This window comes from Halichoerus grypus, chromosome 13 (assembly GCF_964656455.1).
Source record: "Halichoerus grypus chromosome 13, mHalGry1.hap1.1, whole genome shotgun sequence".
Lineage (NCBI taxonomy): Eukaryota > Metazoa > Chordata > Mammalia > Carnivora > Phocidae > Halichoerus > Halichoerus grypus.
In genome coordinates, this window is record NC_135724.1 from 78,101,424 (window position 1) to 78,121,953 (window position 20,530).

The following is a 20,530-nucleotide window of genomic DNA, read 5'->3' on the forward strand; positions in this document are numbered from 1 at the left end:
TTCTCTGCAGGGCTGAATATCTTCTGTGTGCCTCTCTGAGTCACTCCCCATCCTTCCCCACCTTGCTCTTTGAATGCACTGCATCCATAGACTTCCTGTCTTCTGGCTTCCCACTGGGTGCAGCCAATGGGGAGCCCCACAGGAAATGGGAGAGAGGGAGGGAGGTAAGAGAGGTTGGGGCATTTACTCCACTGGCTCCCTCTCAGCAGTGTGCTCATGGGCTCACTGCATCTCTCAGCAGAAGGTCCCAGGTCCTGTCCAATAGCTCTCGACATACAACTCTCCCTCTCTGGACTGCTAATTACTTCCTGCCTTTGCCTGGCAACTGGAACTTCTGGCCTGGGGCTATTTAGAAATAGTCCCTTTATCAAACTTTCTTCAAATTATCCTAATTTGAGTATGCTGATTCCTGTTGGGACCCTACAACTATTGCCCATTGACAAACCTGGTCCTTCAACTTCCCCATCAGTTCTGGGAGCCCATAAGAGCCTTCCGAAATCCCTTTTGCTTAAATTAACCACATTTCTGTTGCTGACAACCAGGGGTGATAGTCAAAATGTCTAACAAACTGATATAGGACTGACCAACCAGAATGGGTACCAGACACGCCCTGCTCCCAACACACACACACACACACACACACACACACACACACACACCATGATTGTGCCAGGAGTTAACTCTTTAGTTGCTAGATCATGGGAAGTTCTAGGGGGTCCTAGGAGAGGACAGGGTGTTCGGTGATGAGGCCTAATCAGTGACCAGGATCTGCTGGCACAGATACATCTCAATATTTAAATAGTTGGTTCATCCATACCAGTGTGGACTAGTTGACTACCATCCTTATTGGTCAGGGGTAGATGCAGTCAGGGTGGTAGATTGGGCCGTGGGGTTAATAATGTCATTAATATTGCCAATGTGGTCATGGTGGCTACAGAATGGCATCATAGACATCACTGTGGACATCAATGTCCGGAAAGAACAAATAAACCCTACTGCCCACTGCATGGCACCATTGGGCAGTTACATATTTGCCCTGAGAGCTTCCAGATCATGAAAGGAAAATGGGTCACAAGACCCTGGCAGGAAGAAGGCTTGAGAGGGATTAGCTGGACAAAGGGCCTTTTAAGGCAGCCTCTAGGTTACAGAGGTGGCCGCTCACACAAGACACAGGTGAGTCCAGATACAAATAGGGGTGGAGGGTGATGATATGGACAAGGGGCAGGAGTTTTGGTTCCCTTAGCTGCGCTGTTTGGCAGCAACTCTCAGATAAAAGCCATTTCCAGTCCAAGAACGACATACCACCAGCCTGCCACCATTTTTTTTAAGAGATTGAATTTTTTTGTCAATTGAAGAATTTATCTGTATAGCAAAAAAAAAAAAAAAAAAAAAACCCCAAAAAACAAAAAACAAATGTTCAAATTGACATAACTGACAAACTGCCATTTCCTTATCCTGTGGCTCAGGACACCTGAGAATCTCCTGCTCAGAGACTGAACACTATTGGGAAACCCAGACCACCCTCCTTACCTCAATCAGCAAAATACACTTAGCTCTGGCCTTCATGGGAAGGAACTCAGCATACAGCGTCACCCTGGGAAAGCAGAAAGATATGAAAGGAGTTAGGTCAGGACTGAGTAAGAAGATTGCCACAGCTTTCCGAATTTCTTTTTTTTTTTTTTTTAAGATTTCATTTATTTATTTATTTGAGAGCAATAACATGTGAATGAGCAGGGGGAGAGGGATAAGCAGACTCCGTACTGAGCATGGAGCCCAGACACGGGGCTCGATCTCACAACCTTGAGATCATGACCTGAGCCGAAATCAAGAGTCTGATGCTTAACCGACTGAACTACCAGGCGCCCCACTTTCTGAATTTCTAGGTCAACATTCCTCTGAGGGTGGTCTGTGGACCACTTAACTTCAGAATTTCCTGGGACAATGGCTAAGTACTTAGATCTCCAGGCCCTACCCCAGACCTCTATCTATCTTTCTATCTATCTATCTATCTGTCTGTCTGTCTTGGTCTTTCCATTTCTCTCTCTCTCTCTCTACACGCACACCATACATCTATGTCTGTTTCTATATCCATGTGTGTATACGTATTTAAAAAAACAATGAGTTCACACTGATACTTTCAATTCCAGTCCAACCAGAAGGTTAGGGTTCTTTCTTTCTTTCTTTCTTTTTTTTTTAAGTCATCTCTATACCCAACACAGGGCTTGAACCCACAACCCCGAGATCAATTGCATCCTCTGCTGACTGAGCCAGCCAGGCACCCCAAGGTTAGGGTTCTTTCTAGCCCTCCCAGTTTCCATGTTCATAATTCCCTTCTCCAACATTGAGACACCCAGGCCTCTTTATCCTCAATATTTGCTTAATCCATTTATTTGCTTGCTGAATGTAACCAATGCCCTAAATATACTGGCTCCCTCCTCCATCTACTGCATTCTTGCCCCCTTCCCCTACCTTTCACTTCCGCAGCCACTGGCCATGCTGGAAAGAGGAGGAAACCTCTAAACTTCTTCCCCATGCTGCTTCCCATTTTGCTAGGAAGAGGCCTTCTTTTTTCCCACATCTTCCACCTAAGTCAAGCATCTGAGCAACCAGATGGCTTCATGTTACTCTCCTGGCTCCTCATAAGGGAGACAGGGTAGAGAGAGGCTAATTTCCATTGACCCTTTTGAGGCAGATACTGCTGGTAACCCATCTAGGTCTCCTGGGATCCCTTTACTAGTTCAGTTTGCCCAACTCCCAGCTGCTGCTAATGGCTCATACCTGCAAACTTCTCCCAGAATTGCTCCTGAACAATTGGAGCTGCCTCACCAGAATGATGTCTTTCCCTGCATAACATCTAACATTTGAAAAGTTGGTCTTAAAAAAAGAAGAGAAAGAAAAGTTCGTCTTAGCAATGCCATTGAGATTTAAGAACAGTTCTTTCTCCAGTAGAAGTCCTTCTTAGGGTTATGATAAAAGATACCTCTGTCCAAAGAAGGAAGAATTCTTAGGCGCCTCAGAGAAAAGGCTAGGGCTTTAGTCATTCAGATATATTCTATTTAGAGAAAAGCATGAAGAGAAAGTCAATTATCACCTAGTTTAATTCACGGTATAAGTATTTTAGTATATTCTCTCTTCCTGTCTCGATCTTTTGTCTTTATCTCTCTCCCTTTCTCTTTCTTAATCTCTCTCTGTAGCTAAGATCATACTCAAGAATTTTGAACCCTAGTTTTTATTTGATTTATAAATAGCATTTCCATGCCATTGAAAATCCTCTTACACACATATGTTCTATCACACGCATGAACCATTCTTTTCTTAATAGCTACCTTTTATTGAGGACCTACTATGTGCCAAACACTCTTCTAGATGTTTTACATGGATTATCTCACTCAAACATTTCAAATCAATGGAGTAGATACTTATAATCCTGTGTATGTGCGTGTATCTTTGATTCTCATTTTTATCTCCAGATCTATCTATGTCAGATAAATTGTTAATTGACCAGGATCACACAGCTAGTAAGTTAGTAAGTAGAAAAGCCAAAATTCTAAATTCTAACCCAGATCTGTCTATATTTTGTAGCCCATCCCTATTTGGATGGTTTCACAATTATAAACAATACTTCAATAAACGTTGTCTTTAGGCTGAAGACATCTTTGTCTTCACGTGGTTTCCTTAGGATAGGTCCCTGTTAAGTAGAATTTGTGTCAAAGGGCATACATAGTTTTAAGGCTTTTGATATATAATACCAAAGTGGTTCCCCAAAAAAACTTACTCTGATTTATATGCCTACAAGTAGCTCTCTCAACAAAAACCATTAGGAATTTCACTAACTCAGCCCTGAGAATAAGGATCAAGATTATAGTGGTTACAGAGGTTATAGCAATTACCATGGATGACTTCTTTGAAATTTTTATGCTATTCTCCAAATGGTGTGCTTATATTATCTAAAAAATCAATAATAATAATAAAATGAGAAGCATGTTTACCTTCCCTCCACCAAATTAAACTACTAACCACGCAAAAACGTGCAGCAGCATATTCTAAGGGCAAAGTTATGCCTGTCCTTAGATGGCAAGGATTTCTTTTTATAATGAAGCTATAGCATGCAGTATTTTTTCTTTTTTCTTTTTTTTTTTAGTTACAGAAGTAGTACCTGAATGCATTTGCATTGTAAAACAATTAAGCAATACATAAGTATACAGAGTAGATGATAATTCTTCCTCTTCCCCATTGCCCCTACTTCCATTCCATTCCCCCAAAGCCATAATAACCAGGAGTTTGCTTTGCAACCTTCCAGCTCCTTCTCTATATAAATAAATAAATTTAAGCAACATATCTTTCTTTTCCTTCTCTCTTTCCTTCTCTTTTCTTCCCTTCGTCTCTCCCTCCTGTCCTCCTTCTCTTCCATTTTTCCTTCCTTCCTTCCTTCCTCCCCTCGTTCCTCCCTCGCATCTTTCCTTCCTCCCTCCTTCCCTCCTTTCCTTCTTTCTCTCTTTCCTTCCTTCCTTCTTCCCTTCCTTCTCTCTTTCCTCCCCCCTCCCTCCCTTCCTTCCTTCTCTCTTTTCTTCCTTCCCCCCTCCCTCCCTTCTTTCCCTCTTTTCTTCCTTCCTCCCTCGCACCTTCCTTCCTCCCTTCCTTCCTTCCGTCCTACTTTCCTTCCTCCCTCCCTCCCTCCCTCCCTCCCCTCCTTCCTTCCTCCCTTCTCTCTTTCCCTCCCATCCTTCCTTCCCTCCTTTCTCCCTCCCATCTTTCCTTCCTCCATCCTTCCTTCCTCCTTCCCTCCCTCCCTTCCTTCTCTCTTTCCTTCCTTCCTCTCCCCCTCCCTCCTTCCTTCCTTCTCTCCTTCCTTCCTTCACACATGCAGCACACTGTTCATGTTCCACCCATAAAAATGCGCCAACTCTTGCCACTTCCATGCATGCCTGTCCAGTTTCCAATTGTCAGTACCTGTAACTCTCCCCTGAGTGCTTTCTCTGGTTATTAAAGCTTACTCTGCCAACCTCTGTGGCAGACCAGGAGTGCCAAGGAATTTAAACTTCCCAGGAGCATCTCTCAACAAATGACATCTCCCTCGTCCCTTGAATGGGACAATCTGGAGATGCGTGCTGCAGGATCTCCCAGACTAAACTACTTGCCCTAGCATCTCTGTGTCACGATCTGTTTTCAATAAGACAGTTTGGAAATCTTTCCATATTAATATACATATATTTACTGCATTATTTTTAAACAGCTGCAACCCTGTTGATTAATAGATTGTTTTCAATTTCTTGTTTTTGCCACCTCTGCCACAAGAAACATTTTTTCTTGTAATTGTTGTGTCCCACACCGGCCATTATTTATAGCAATTCATTATGAAAACGAGCTGTTTGATCTTCATCCAAAGTGTGGTGATTATTACAATCACACTGAAGAATAGAAGAATGAGCAATGAAAGTAGCAATGCCAAGAAGCAATTGATACTGGTGTGAATAAATTCCTGCTGAAAATAATCACATTTACAGCACTTGGCAATTAGAGATTTGCCATTTGGATCACATGCTTGGAGAGAAGTGACCTGTGATCTCCATTTGGCATTTCTGTTTGGTCTGGAGGGGAAAGAGCAGTGCCAAGGACAGGTTTGTGAGCAAGCTCCATCTAGACACCAATCTGAAGAATCTTCTGAGGAGGTCTCAAGGTGGAACAGGTGGGCAGCTACCTGGAGTATTAGTCTTCAAGCGTGGCTAACACACAAGCAGGGTGCCAGTTTAGGCAGGGTTCCTTCTCAGTCTCTTAGCTAGGAGGCATTTCTGCTGAAATACTTGGCACCCTCTATCGGAAACAATAAACAATCGGCCATGGTGCCTACATGTTTCTTATATCTATTTTGTGTATATTTTGCAACTAGAGGCAATGATCATTTTTTGATGCTTATCTGCATTTTCTAAAACAAAAACGTATTACTTGTAATGATAAAAATTAAGTTGCTTCTAATTTTTTCACTTGAGTTAAAGTCTCTTCCCTCTTGATGCTCCTCCATAGACAGAAAAGCTAATTATTTGGCATCCTAAATGTGATCCTCTTTTCTGTCTTAATTAAAGGGAACAGAAACCACTCAGAATTTCCAGTTCTATCCCAGAGTCATCTCCAAATGAGTAACCAGGGACCCAGTGGACATTAATGATTTACCAGGACTTTCTGACTCTATAAGTTGAGAATCCTTTCAGGACATCTGTTCAAATGTAAGAACTTTAGCATTAGGTGGGTGTGGATTTGAACCCAGTTTCTCCACATGGTAGATGGTCTGCACAAGGTGCTTCACTATTTTCCCTCCCTGTGTCTTGCTTCCTTGCAGGTCACTCCATGCAAAGTCTACTTCCCCATCCCTTGAATCTGGGCCTTGCGACTTGCTCTTATTCAATAGAATGTTGCAAACGTGATATTGTGCCAGTTCCAAGCTTGGGTCCCAAGAAGCTCTACAGCTTTTGCTTGCTCACTTGGACCCCTGCCCGGGTGCCACGTGACCAGGTGCCACATGACCAGGTGCCCGGGCTAGCCAGCTGAAGTTTGAGAGGCTTGTGGAGCATAGATGAGTCAGCTGTGGCCATGCTAGCCCAGCCAGCCCCCATCCAATTCACCAGGTGATTGGAGACACATGAGTGAGCCCTGCTGAGCTCAGAACAGCCATACTGCCCAACTGCAGAATCATGAACTCAATAAATTGTTGTTAAGCCATAAGTGTCGGGGTGGTTTGTTACAAAGCGAGAGATAATTCCACGCTCTATTTAATAACCATCTGACCTTAAGCAAGCCACTTAATGATCTCTGAGCCTCAGTTTTCTCTTCTGTAAACTGGGGATGATAGGGTTGTCAGTGAACAAGATGAGCACTTAGCATAGTGCCTGGCACTTGGTAAGCACTCAGTGGACGTTGTGATGATGATCATCATCACTATTAATGTTACTATCGCTATCACCAAGGACCAATATAAACACCTACTTTGGGCGAAGAAATAAAGGAAAGAAGAAAAAGAGGGATGGGGCACCTGGCTAGCTCAGTCGGCAGAGCATGTGACTCTTGATCTCGGGGTTGTGAGTTCAAGCCCCACATCGGGTGTAGAGATTACTTAAAAATAAAATCTTTTAAAAAATTATAAAATTAAAAAGAGGGATTGAGGGAAGCATATAAAAAAAGCACAGATTAGAGCTGAGGGATGGGCTTTTTATTGATAATATAGTTTATAGATAAGATGATGTGCGTTAACTAAAATTATTGAGGTGATCATTTTGCAAGATAGGTAAGTCAAGTCATTAGGCTTACACCTTGAATTCTGGATGTCAATTACACATTGATAAAACTAAAAGAAAAACAATTTTTGATTTAATTTAATTTTTAAACAATTTTAATTTTAAATAATAAAATTTGTATTTATACTAAAAATTCATTATAAGGACTTCTTGTTGCACTTTTAAAAATTATACAGCAAAGTCTTACTCATTTGGTTTTGTGAAGTGGTGCAAAGCCTAAATGAATGGAAACTCTTGGTTGCATTTAATTACATAAACATATCTTCAACTAAATGTTTCCAAAAAATGAACTTAGGGGAGCCATTATTATAAGGAGCTAAGAACATTGCATAATTAAGCCATGATTATTTTTACGTAAATGGCTGGAGTGGAAGTTCTGGGAAGCCTGTGGCTCTCTTGGGTTGCTAAATATTTCTTCTGTAATTTTTTTTCTGTTTTTATTTGCTCTCCTCATGGACAAAAGAGCTGTAGAGTGGGGTATTTAAGAGAATATGTTTGCAGGGTCAAGTGATATTTAAATCTGAGCTCTGCCCTTTGTTAGCTGTGTGGTCTTGGGCATGTTACTTAATTTTTAAAACCCCAGTTTTCTTATCTGTAAAATGGGGATAATAATACCTGTGTCTTGAGGTTTTGAGAGTTTTAAAATGGTCGTGTGGATACTAGCTCAATAAATAAACAGAAGGGCTGTAGTAGGGTTAAGTAAAGGAACAGCTAAGTGGGGAGGCATGACATTTGGGGGGTGGATTTGGGAGCAGGCAGGCAAGCTGAGGACCCTCATGACGGAAGGGTAAGGGGCAAAGGCCCTCCCAGCTGCTCTGTGTCCTTAATTTTATTCCCCTGGTGTCCTGTCCTCTCTCCCTGAAGATCTTTCCCCTTTGCTGTTTTAGGAGGTGGGTTTTCTCTCTTCCAGTTACTCTGCCATTGGAATCCCATCTGCCTACAATCTTCCAGAGGTTCCTCAAAATTTCTGATTGGCTGATGGCACCCTTTTCTTGCTTTCCAGCCCTGTTACAGGTCTATTCTATTTCTTACATCTTTGATGACATTTCCAGAAACTGTGGAGAAGAAGAAATAGAAAATAACGTTTCTTATTCCACCATTTCAGACAAGAATCCCTGGACATTCTGAATACGTAATTCCTGTCCCTTCTTTCTTGAGGGAAGAAAATCCAGGTAACTATTTGGAGGCTGGTTCTGCTGTCATTTCCCTGGGAAAGGAATTTAGTATGTATTTCTATGAGTACATTCCTTCCAGCCTAGGAGAAAACTGTACCCTAGTCAATGAATGGCTCATGAATGGAACAGTGGCTATGTCTGCAGGATTTCCTGGAGTTGGTCCAGACGTGGACGACATTGGCCACAAGCTCCTGCCAGCCCAGATTTATGGGCTTGGCTTAATGGCCTCTGCCTCAAGCTCCAGTGGTTTTTAAGCCCATCCTAGGTCCAGGAGTGTATGTCAGATGTCTACTCTGCAGAGCCATGGAGGGATCAATAATGAGTAGGGAAGGAAGGACTGGAGAGAACTGCGAGCCACTTGATGCCCTTCCGGCCTCTAAGTGGCAGAAAGAGTCTGGGGATTTGTTCCTGTGTTCACTCCATGTGAGTGTATCTCCCGTCCCCATTTACTCTTTCCATAATTGCCCATGGAGTCCAACATCCATCACACTGACGCCTGAGCTTCACGGCCTTTGACAGACCTGACACGTGCTGACATTCACTGAGCGCTCTGCTGGGCACTGGCCCGGGCACCTCACATGTGTTGTCATGTAATATTCTAAGTGACCCCATGATGTAGGTATGCTATTATCCCCATTTTAGAGATAAAGAAACTGAGGCACAGAAAGGTTTAGTGACTCGCCTAAGGGCACACAGCTGTTATGTGACAGCGTCAGGATTCGAATCTGGTAGTCATGATCAAGTCACGCTACTTCAGCGTTAGCCTTACTCTTCTACGTGCCCTCTCCCAGTCTTCCCCAACAGTGACACTCAACAGGCTCAAGAAGCCAGCCAGTGAACTGTTAACCCTCGAGAGGCAATTGGGCCAGATCCTCGGGCACCAACGCACATCTGCCAGCAACAGAGACCAACGCAGAGCCCCAGGATGGAGCCATCCCACGTCATGTGATGGCGAATTATTTATACTGGACATCTTCCATTGTGGAAGGAGCAGTGACTCATCTTGATGGAACTGGCACATATTCTGGGTATCGGTTTGCCTTTCCTGCCCACGGGGCCCAGATAGCACCACTGTCTGAGGGCTTTCCAAGTATTTGACTCATTGACACAGAATCCCACATTACAGTGCTTGGGACCAAGGGAGCCGATACATAACAAAGGCGATGCAGCAGCGGGTATAGGACCATGGAATCCACTGGTCCTATCATATCTTATGGTACCTTGCAGCTGCTGGCCTGACAGGGGGATGGAGCAGCCTCTTGAATGTGCCACAGAGGCATCGGCTTAGAGATGATGCTCTATGAGGATGGGATACTGTCTTGCAGGACACAATATACCCTTAAATCAATCCCCATCATATGTGCAATGTAGAAGGAATATGTCATTCTGAAATCAAAGGGTTGAAGAAGAATTTGTACTTGCCCCACGTGTGGGGTTAGAGGTCCTGGTTCCCAGAGAGGGCATGCTTCCCCAAGGGGATTCTTCCCCTGCAAGAATCCCATTCAACTTTAGGCAAAGTCTCCCACTTAGTAACTTTGGGTTCCTTGTATCAAGAAAGAGAGTCAGCATTCTGTCTGAGGAGTTGACCCTGAGCATCAGGAGGTGGTAGGGCTGCTGTTATCTAATGGGGCACCCAGGTGATACACTGGACATCTTTTGGTAACCCCCTGCCCAATTTTGGTGTTAAATGGACAAGCAGCAGCTACAGCCTGGGAAGGACACGGTGACTCAGGCATGGGGTCTGGATCATCCCACCGGGTAAACCATCTCGATCGCAGAAGTACTGGCCAGAGGTGATGGGAACCTAGAATGAGTAGCAAGGGAGGGACATACTGGGCATCAGTGGTAGCTGGGAGACCAACAGCAATAGCAGGGACTTTAGTTTATCCCACTAGCCATCCTCTTTTAAGTCTTCAGGGAAAAGACCAACCAGAATCCTGGAGAAACTGTTCCCAGATGGGATGAGCTTATTATATGAAGCAAGGGGATCCAAGAGGTGCAAGGGGTGGGCTGTGGCGGGCGCTGTGATGTACCACCTGGACTCACCCTTCAGGACGGAGGCACACAGTCCCTCTGGAATGACCAGGAATGTTACCTGCTAAGAGCTCAGAATTGGGTCCCTGGCAGGAATTTCTTGACCCAAAGCAGCTGCCTTGCCCAAGGTCATACTCCCTCCTTGAGGGCAGCCCATGTCCAATGTGGCTGATGTGAAGGTACAAAAGTCCAGCTCCCATGCCTCATTTTGGAACAACTCTAAGAAGCCATCCCAGCTCTGGAACCCCTACAGGGTCCGCCGTGCTCAACTCCTCCCTCTGCCCATTCAAGCTTTACTCACTTCCTTGCCGGTGCTGATCTCAATAACCACTTGCACACTAACCTCCATCTCGCATTCTGTTTTCCGAGATCCCCACCTATAACAGGGATCATGTCTGTCTTGCTCACTGCTACATCCGCAGCATCTAGTACTAGGCCAGTGCCATCGTAGATGCTCAAGAAATACTTGTTGAATAAATGAATAAACTGGTCCTTGTGGGAAATTTCCCTAAATTATTGCAACAGGAATTATTATTCCTTACTTTCAACTCACCCTACCCAGCATTGCCAGATTAATACTCCTAAAGTACCTCCCCCGCTCAAGAACTCTCAGTGGCTCCCCAGTGCCTGCAGGCAATCCCTTTGGCCTGGCATTCAAGACCTCTAGGAAGCTTGCCCTGGTCTACCTGTCCAACCTCAGCTTCTAGTTCTCACATATCTCACCGCAACAAACTAACCAGAATGGACCATCAGCCTTCCTTGGACTCAGCTATGGCTTCCTCTTTTCATTCAGGTCCCTTCCTATGAAATATCCCACATCATCCCCAACCTGCCTCTGGGTCTTTCCCAATCCTTTACATCCTTAATAGAAAGGCAGTACAATGCAATTGTTAGAGCCTCGGCTCTGGAGTTAGAAGGCCCGAGTTCAGATTCTAGCTCTGCCTCTTCCTGGCTGTGTCACCCGGGGCAAGTCACTTTACCTCTCTGTGCTTCAGTTTCTGTGTCTGTGAAATGGGATGAATAATATAATTTACTTAGGATATTTTGGGGGGATTAAATGAAATAGTCTAGGGGCCAGAGAGTAAATATTTTCTCTACTGAGACTACTCAGCTCTGTGGCTGTATATGAAAATGGGCAGAGTTAATATGTAAATGATGGGTGTGTCTGTGTTCCCATAAAACTTTATAAAACCAGTCAGCAGGTTGGATACAGCCCACATGCAATTGTCTGCCAATCTCCCAGGACAGAGTAACTTATTCCTACAACTGTGACTACTCAGTACTTTGACAAAAGCACCAACAAACTAACACTTGATTTGCATATGGTTATGCCCACCCCTGCCTTGAGCTTAGGTTAGAGGGGGGTGGGGGGCCTTGTTCCCCTCATGATGGTTAAGAGCATGGATGCTGTAGGCAGACAGACTCGGGTTCTTAGTTCCACTACATACCATATGACTTGGGCAAATGATCTCACCCATTGAGTCTCAGTTTCAACTATAAAATGGAGATTACAATCACTTGATAAACACATACCTCCCGGGGCTGCTGTGAAATGTCCAAGAAAAATGTCCAATCAATGCTAGATCTATTAATTTTTATTATTATTTCACATTTATGACCTTCCAGCTATTGTGTTGGGTTTTTTTTAAGATTTTATTTTATCTTTTAAAAGATTTATTTATTTGAAAGAGAGAGAGAAGAGAGAGAGAGCAGGAATAGGAGGAGCAGAGGGAGAGAGAATCCCAAGCAGGCTCTACACTGAATATGGAGGGAGCCCGATATGGGGCTCGATTCCAGGACCCCGAGATCACAACCCTAGCCAAAACCAAGAGTCAGATGCCTAACTGACTGTGTCACCCAGGTGCCCCTTAAGATTTTATGTTTAAGTAACCTCTACACCCAATATGGGGTTCGCACTTACAACCCCGAGATCGAGAGTCACATGCTCCACTGACTGAGCCAGCCTGGTGCCCCTATGGTGTTGCTTTTGTACTGTCAATCATTACAATTCTGATAATGGTAGTCCTCTCTGGCTGCATTATACCTCGTGATACCAGAAGCCCAAGTGTACCATCTCTGCATCCCCCCCAAGGCCATGAACATAGTTGACTGGCTGTCTTGCTGGATGGCCAGAGCTGGGCATTTACTTACGACTGGGGGACCCCTCCAATCCCGAAGCCCACCAGGCCCCGGAGCACCAGGATCCAGCTGTACACGGGCGCGAAAGCACTGAGGATGCCATAGTACAGAGTCCAGAGCACGCTGATCTTCAGCCCCTGCAGAGAAGGAAGACACCAAGTCACAGGGCTTCTCAGCACTGCCAGGCCACATGGCCCCTGAACCTGTTGAAAGCCATCAATGGGGTCATGCTAAACAGTAATCCACACAGGCAAGGGAATACCAGGGATTCTCTGTGGGATGCTGCCAACCCCTGAGGGCGGGTGGTGTGGGAAAACTGTGGGACATTCTTGGTTGTCCCAGTGATTGGCATTTAATATATAGGGCCCTGAGATGTTAGATGCCCCACAGTGCACGAGACTCAATAAAGACTTGTCTTGCATCCTGCACCATCGCAAATGGAACTTTCTACTTGACTCAATGCAGGTGAAAACTCTATGATTATCTGCACCTTGACCTTCACTCTATTTTATATAGAAATAAGATTTGGGGGAGGGGCATAGTTTGAATATACACTTAATTTTTCGGGAATGCAACTTCTAGGTAAATCAAAGGAAGTTTGTGTGTGGTTTGATCTGGAACTTTACAAAATTGCTCATCATTTCAGAAAGCCATGTTGTTAACAGCAACACTGCATATGGTATTTGAGTCACTGAGGGAACACTTCAGTATCTGTCTGCATTCACTGGGTTTCTATGTGTATCTATGAATAGACTGATCTAAATCTATTTCAAAATGTCAAATATAAAGAAAAAACATCAACAAAATTCAGTTAAATACAAGCTTATTTATAATCAGGGACAAATATTAACTACTTCCTTTTATTATCTAGGCAATTGTGCATGCATATTTGCATATTGAAAATAAACCTTATTTAATTAATTGCCTCCTTTAAAAAAATCCTCCATCATATCATACTTGGGGCATTACACCTGATTTATTTTATTATTTTATTTTTTTATACCTGGTTTCTTTTAGAGATTATACAAGTGGCTACTTTATTTTATTTTTGAAATTATTTCTGGATAATTAAGGGGCATTATTAAAAGTTCTCATAACAATTTCTAAGTAAAAGGAACATTGCTTTTTTATTTTATTTTATTTTATTTATTTATTTGAGAGAGAGAAGGAACATTGCTTTTGATGGGTTGAGAACCACCTAAGGACACAATGCTACAAGACAAACATGCATATTCCTGCAGTGCTAATTACTCTTAGAGATTGAGAAAAAATTAAGGGTGAATGCAATTTAAAATGTTATTTTTATATCGAAACGAACACCCAACATATTATGGAGTAGAACACAAATTTTACATGGATTATAGACCTGCAACATGGTGTCTGGGCAGGTCTCTCTCTGCAGTAATTCTCCCAGATCCAGCTTTGAGTTCCTTCTCCTGTCCCCCTGGGGACACTTCAGGAGGAAAGTGTGAAGCACACTGATTTTAGATTTAAAATTAAAATGAACTGGGGCACCTGGCTGGCTCAGTCGGAAGAGCATGCGACTCTTCATCTCAGGGTTGTGAGTTCGAGCCCCATGCTGGGTATAGAGATTACTTATATAAACTTAAATGAATTAAAAGGGACAAGAGAAGAAATCTGTAGGTCTGCCAGATGATTTCCAGTCTCTTGGAAAATGATTTTAAGTGGGAGAGGGAATATTTTAAATAACTTGCATTAGCTTGCAAGAAAGTGATTTCTTTTTCATTTCAATCATTATTCTTCTGATTAAGTCCAAGAGAAAGGATCCATGCGGAGCTAGTCTGTCTTTAACACCTTTTTATTTATTTATTTATTTATTTATTTTAATTTTTTAATTTTTTAATTTTTTTTTTTGTAGTTTTTAATTTTATTATGTTATGTTAGTCACCATACAATATATCATTAGTTTTTGATGTAGTGATCCACGATCCATTGTTTTCATATAACACCCAGTGCTCCATGTATTACGTGCCCTCCTTAATACCCATCACCGGGCTAACCAATCCCCCCTCCACCCTCCCCTCTAAAACCCTGTTTGTTTCTCAGGTCCATAGTCTCTCATGGTTCATCTCTCCCTCCAATTCCCCCCGCCCATTTTTCCCTTCCTTCTCCTAATGTCCTCCATGTTATTCCTTATGTTCCACAAATAAGTGAAACCATATGATAATTGACTTTCTCTGCTTGACTTATTTCACTTAGCATAATCTCCTCCAGTCCCATCCATGTTGATGTAAAAGTTGGGTATTTATCCTTTCTGATGGCTGAGTAATATTCCATTGTATATATGGACTACATCTTCTTTATCCATTCATCTGTTGAAGGGCATCGCAGCTCTTTCCACAGTTTGGCTATTGCGGACATTGCTGCTATGAACATTGGGGTGCATATGGCCCTTCTTTTCACTACATCTGTGTCTTTGGGGTAAATACCCAGGAGTGCAACTGCTGGGTCATAGGGTAGCTCTATTTTTAAATTTTTGAGGAATCTCCACACTGTTTTCCAAAGTGGCTGTACCAACTTGCATTCCCACCAACAGTGTAAGAGGGTTCCCCTTTCTCCACAACCTCTCCAACATTTGTTGTTTCTTTCCCTGTCCATTTTTGCCATTCTAACTGGTTTAACACCTTTTTAAACACTCACTAAGCTCTCTTTTTAACAAACAGGGCAGAGGGGCAACTGTAACCAACTAGAATTTAGTAACATTGTTTTATTTTCACCGTATTTATTTTTGCAGATATTTCCTATTTAGGGCAATTGCTACTGATTTCCTATTTAAGACTCTCTATAAAGTTACCTTTTTCAAAAACATGCATTTGAGGTTTTTTTTTTTAAGATTTTATTTATTTATTTTAGAGAGAGAGCACTCGGGAGTGGGGGGGAGGGGCAGAGGGAGAGGGAGAGAGTATCTCAAGCAGACTCCCCACTGAGCATGGAGATCATGACCTGAGCCAAAATCAAGAATCTGACGCCCAACCGACTAAACCACCCAGGTGCCCAGGTTTGTTGTTGTTTTTAAGATTTTATTTATTTTATTTTATTTTTGAGATTTATTTATTTCAGAGAGAGAACACACAGTGGGGGTAGAGGCAGAGGGAGAGGGAGAGAATCCCAAGCAGACTCCTCGCCAAGGGTGGAGTCTGACCCAGGGCTCAACCTCACCACCCTGAGATCATGACCTGAGCTGAAATCAAGAGTTGGCCTCTTAACCGACTCAGCCACCCAGGTGCCCTGTTTTGTTTTTTTAATGAAATGGGTATAGAGATCAATATTAAGTACATAACAAATTATTAAAGGCTAGGGCATTTCTGCACCCCTAAAATGCATAACTATGAAATCAGTAACTTGCCGTATATACTTACTTCCTTTCTTTTGGCTTAAGCCAACTTAAGAGGGGTTTGCTTCCTTGGAATCCAAGGAGTCTTGAATCAGAAATAGGACATCATTAGGGACACCTGGGTGGCTCAGTCAGTTAAGGGTCTGCCTTCGGCTCAGGTCATGATCCTGGCGCCCCAGGATGGAGCCCCGCATTGGGCTCCCTGCTTAGCTGGGAGTCTGCTTCTCCTTCTCCCTCTGCCCCTCCCCCTGCTCCTTCTCTCTCTCTTCCTCACTCTCTCTCTCTCAAATAAATAAATACAATCTTAGGGGGAAAAAAAAAGAAATAGGACATCATTAGCAGCAGAGAAAATGAAAAGAGGGAAAACAGAGCAGGAGGAGAGGAGAGGATAGAGAAGAGGGCACCAAGACTGGTGCCTGAGAGCTAAGCCTCCCTCCAGGGACTGCCTGGGAGCTGCGTCATCCCGTTGGGGTTTCCGCGTGACCCCATGCCAGGCAACAAAGACCTGCATGTGACCTATTCTGTAGGGTCACAGCAGACTGCATCTGGCTCTGCATTTGCCTGCTGATGCCAGGGCTTTCCAGCTGGCCAGGAAATGTGGACTCAGCAACCATTTGTGAGTATCATCATGGCTCCGCAAAGGCATGGGCACTGCAGCAAGCCCCATCCAAGCACCGCTCTGGACTCTGCAGGAATGTCTCCTGGGCTTTTGAGCTTTTTATTAACCACACTTGTCATTCTGCTTAACATCTGTCCTGCCTTTCAGATTGTTGGCCCCTTCTCCCCCCCACCCCTCTCTTCCTCTCTCTCCTTTTCTTCCTTCCATATTCATTTACCGAGCATCCCCTGTATGCCAGGCTCTAGAGATAGAAGCACAGACATATGCATTCATTAAAAATTGCTCATTCAATTATTCATTTAACAGTAAACATATATCAAGTGCCTGCTGTATGCCAGGCACTAGGAATGATGCTGTATGTTATTCATTCATTCCATATACGTGTATCAGACCCCTGCTGTGGGCCTAGCACTAAATGGACGATATGCATCATTCATTCAATCATTTGTTCCATATGCATGTATTGAGCACCTGTCACAAGCCTGGCATACATTGAGTGCCTGCTGTTTGCTAAACACTGGACCTTGTCTTGGGCTATAGCAGGGAAGGTGACAGCCAGAGTCTCTGACTTCATGGGCCTTTCATTCCCGTTTTGTAAATCGCTGTCCCATCATTATGCTGGGTCCTCACAGCAGCCCGTGGAAAGAGGCTGCTATTTCCAGTCCTATTTCACAAATTAGCCCAGTGAGGGTCAAAGTAGTTGAGTGATTTGTCCAGGATCAGCAGAGTCAAACCTGGAGTCATGACTTCCAACCCCGAATGCCGTACTTTGAACGAGCCACTCCCCTCCTCCTGGGCCTTTGATGGCTCCCATTGCCTCTGACAGAGAACATACATGATGGTGTCATGCAGCAAGGACAGGTGGGTATGGGTGAATGCAAGAGAACTTGGCCTGTGTTGTCAGCCTCTACTCAGCCCTAGCCAAAAGTTGCCATCACAGAATGTGGATCCCGGGTTGCCAGATAGCTCAATTAAAAAAAAAAAAAAAAGATAACCCACAACTCTTTATTTTTATGAATAATACATTATTTTTTAAACAGAGGCAGCTGATTCAAAATCCTGTACAGCGTTGCATGGGTTAAATAAAACACATGTGTAGACCATGTTAGGTTCATGGCTCACTGGTCTACAACCTGTAGCCTGGAAAGGCTTCGAGCTTCTGCTCCAAGAAGCTGAAGGTCTTGCCACCACTTGGGTGCCAGGTCTGCAGCCTCCAAAAGGAGCATGCTGATGTTATGATCATGAGCATTGCTCACCCCTGGAAGGCTGTCAGCTCCGCGCCCCTGGTGTCCTCTGGGCATGCCCAGGAAAAGGAAAATAGTCATGGGGCAAGGAGGCCTGGGGATCTTCAAAATATCGAGAGGAGAGGCCTGTTGCCTGCCAGCCACCTCCCTTTCCCTCCTTACAGATAACATGAACCTATAGCTTTTGAACTAGCTAGCAACCTGATCATATTCTGAAAGGTTTCTTCTTTGAGCCAAAGCTAATAATAGTTACCATTGATCATGGGCTAACCATGGGTCAGTAAATACTGTTCTAAGTGCATTACCTCCATTTCTCATATAACCCTCCCAGCAACCCTCTGAACTATTGCTCTTGTCAACCTGATTTTACAGATGGGGAAACTGAGGCTCAGAGCGGTGAAACAATTTGCTTAAGGTTCCCTCGCTCGACAGAGGGGATGGAGCATCTTCATCCCGGCAAGGCCACACACCCACAGCTGCCCTTCCTTTGTGAGGCTGCCATAAGCCCCCAGGGTGTAGAAGCTTCTGTAGGAATCAAAGTGGCCCACTGAGTTCTAACCCCTTACGTGAGTCCCTTGCAGAGTCATGCAGTGGACGCCCTCCCAGAAGCCTCCCAGCTGGGCGGAGGCAGATCAAGGAGCTAGGAGGAGATTCTTGGCACTTGCTAAAGCTCGCCAGCTGCCAGGCTCACCCTCTGTTTCTGGAGGAGTTCTACAGAAGCTTTATAATTAGAACCTGATCCATCCTCCCTGTGGTTGGGCCAGAATTCCCTGCAGGGAAGAGGGGGCCCTGCAGTCTGGGGGCGCTTTTCTCTTCTCTCCGGTCGGGAGAGCTAGAGGACCACTCTATAGGCACCCTCTTAGGCTTCATCTGTTTGGAATGGATGAATGTTGAACTGCTCAACTGAACTCGGGGGTACAATTCAGTTGTCTCCCAGCAGCCACGGATGTGGTCTCTGGAGCAGACACACCTGCATTTTAACACTGGCATGGCCATTTATTGTCATGAGCTTGGCAAATGATAGAAACTATAATGGGCATTTATGAATTACTTCCTCTGGGCCAAGAGCTTTCTGTGCAAAGGCCCATTGACTCCTAGAACGCCTCTATGGAAGGGATACTATTATTATCTGACTAACAGATGAGGAAACTGAGGCACAGGGAGGTTGAGTAACTTGTTCAGGGTCATGCAGCCTGCCTGTAGAGGAGCCAGGATTTGAACCTTGGCAGTCTGACCTCAGAGTCCATGCTTTCACAAGGATGGCACGTGAGCATTTCATTTGTCCAAATGAGCACCGGAGGTAAATAGGAAATTAGGGCGGAGCAGTCCCAGGTGATGCAATAAGATGATGCAGAATGAACTCTCCACAATAGTGCAACTTGGCATCACCTGTGCATTCAGCCTGAAGCCTGGTTTCTCAATCCTGATGCCCTTCACAGTTTGGAACGTCCTGTGGACTTTGGGAAATCGAGCAGAATCTCCGACTCACTAGGTGCCAGGAGCACCCCTCCCCTCCATTGTGACAACCAAAAAAAAAAAACATCTCCAGACATTGCTGAGTGTCCCCCCGGGAGGAAGGGGGAGACAAAAATCTGCCCACTTCCTCCCCCAGCGAGAATTACTGTTCTAGAAATTGCCAAAATGTGTTCAGAACTCACAAGATTCAGTAAATGGCATTACTGAAAACCCATCTAGGAATCGTTTTAAAATCTGAGCTCTAGTTTTCTCCTCATCATAAAACGAAGACATCTACATCCCATACCTCCTGGGACCACCATAGGCACGACTGACGTTAGTGGCAGAAGGAGCACGCTCTTCTGAAGGATGTCAGGATCGTAAGCTTACGACCTTTTGGGGCTTCTCGGTAAACAGAGAACACTCATCAGTAAACAGAGATCACTCATCAGTAAAGTCCCTTGCTGGTCTGGAGAGGATGAGAGCGGCAGAGAGTGGCAACAAGGAGATCTGATTTTCATCCATCAGCTCAGCCACTCGAGAAGTATTTATGGAGTGTCTGCTATAAGGCAGGTGCTCTGCCAGGTGCCCGGGGCCACCTCGGGGAGCAAAACAGGCACAGCCACCTTCCGCATGGGGTTTACTGCACTCACCTGGCCGCCCTCCCGCCCCTGGCAGACATCACTAATCGATCACAGCACTGTCCCACTGAGCCTTCCCACTCCTCAAGTCCATGTGTCTGGCATCCACTACTGAATGATTAGAACAGACACACAGGGGCAACAAACCCATTTGCCCTTTAGTTTCAGGAATTCAATAACTCAATTACTATCAGCTATTACTAGTCCAATCTCCCCTGACATAAATAAGGAAACTGAGGCCCCAAGAAGGGGGAGTAACTTGCTTTAGTCACCTAGTGGCAGACCCAGGCTCCAAATGCAGGCTATTTTCACTCCTTCCCCCCTGTATTCCTCATGGCTTCATGATTCAGCAATTGGGTAACAGAATTTGGGGCACAGTAAAGTTCCTTGTGATGGGTTCCTGCATTTTTGTGTGTGCATATGCATGTTTGCCTCAAGAGCAAGTAAATAAAAAACGTTTTTAGGCAGAGACAGAGGGACAAGTCGTCCACCCCATGCCCAGTCTGCACAGGAAGAGGCCACATGAAGACTTTAGAAGAGCTTTCTCCTTTGATTATTTTAAAACTGCAAAGGCTAACGTTA

At 44.3% G+C, this 20,530-nt stretch overlaps 1 protein-coding gene across 1 annotated transcript in view; it reads right to left on the reverse strand.

The window, feature by feature from the left end:
- Positions 1 to 20,530, reverse strand: part of SVOP (SV2 related protein) — a 67,961-nt gene that overhangs the window by 19,493 nt on the left and 27,938 nt on the right. The window contains exons 6-7 of the mRNA XM_036085927.2: positions 12,647 to 12,771; positions 1,531 to 1,594 (exon numbers count right to left, since the gene is read on the reverse strand). Of these exons, the coding sequence (XP_035941820.1) occupies positions 1,531 to 1,594; positions 12,647 to 12,771 (189 nt within the window). The remainder of the gene's footprint in view (positions 1 to 1,530; positions 1,595 to 12,646; positions 12,772 to 20,530) is intronic.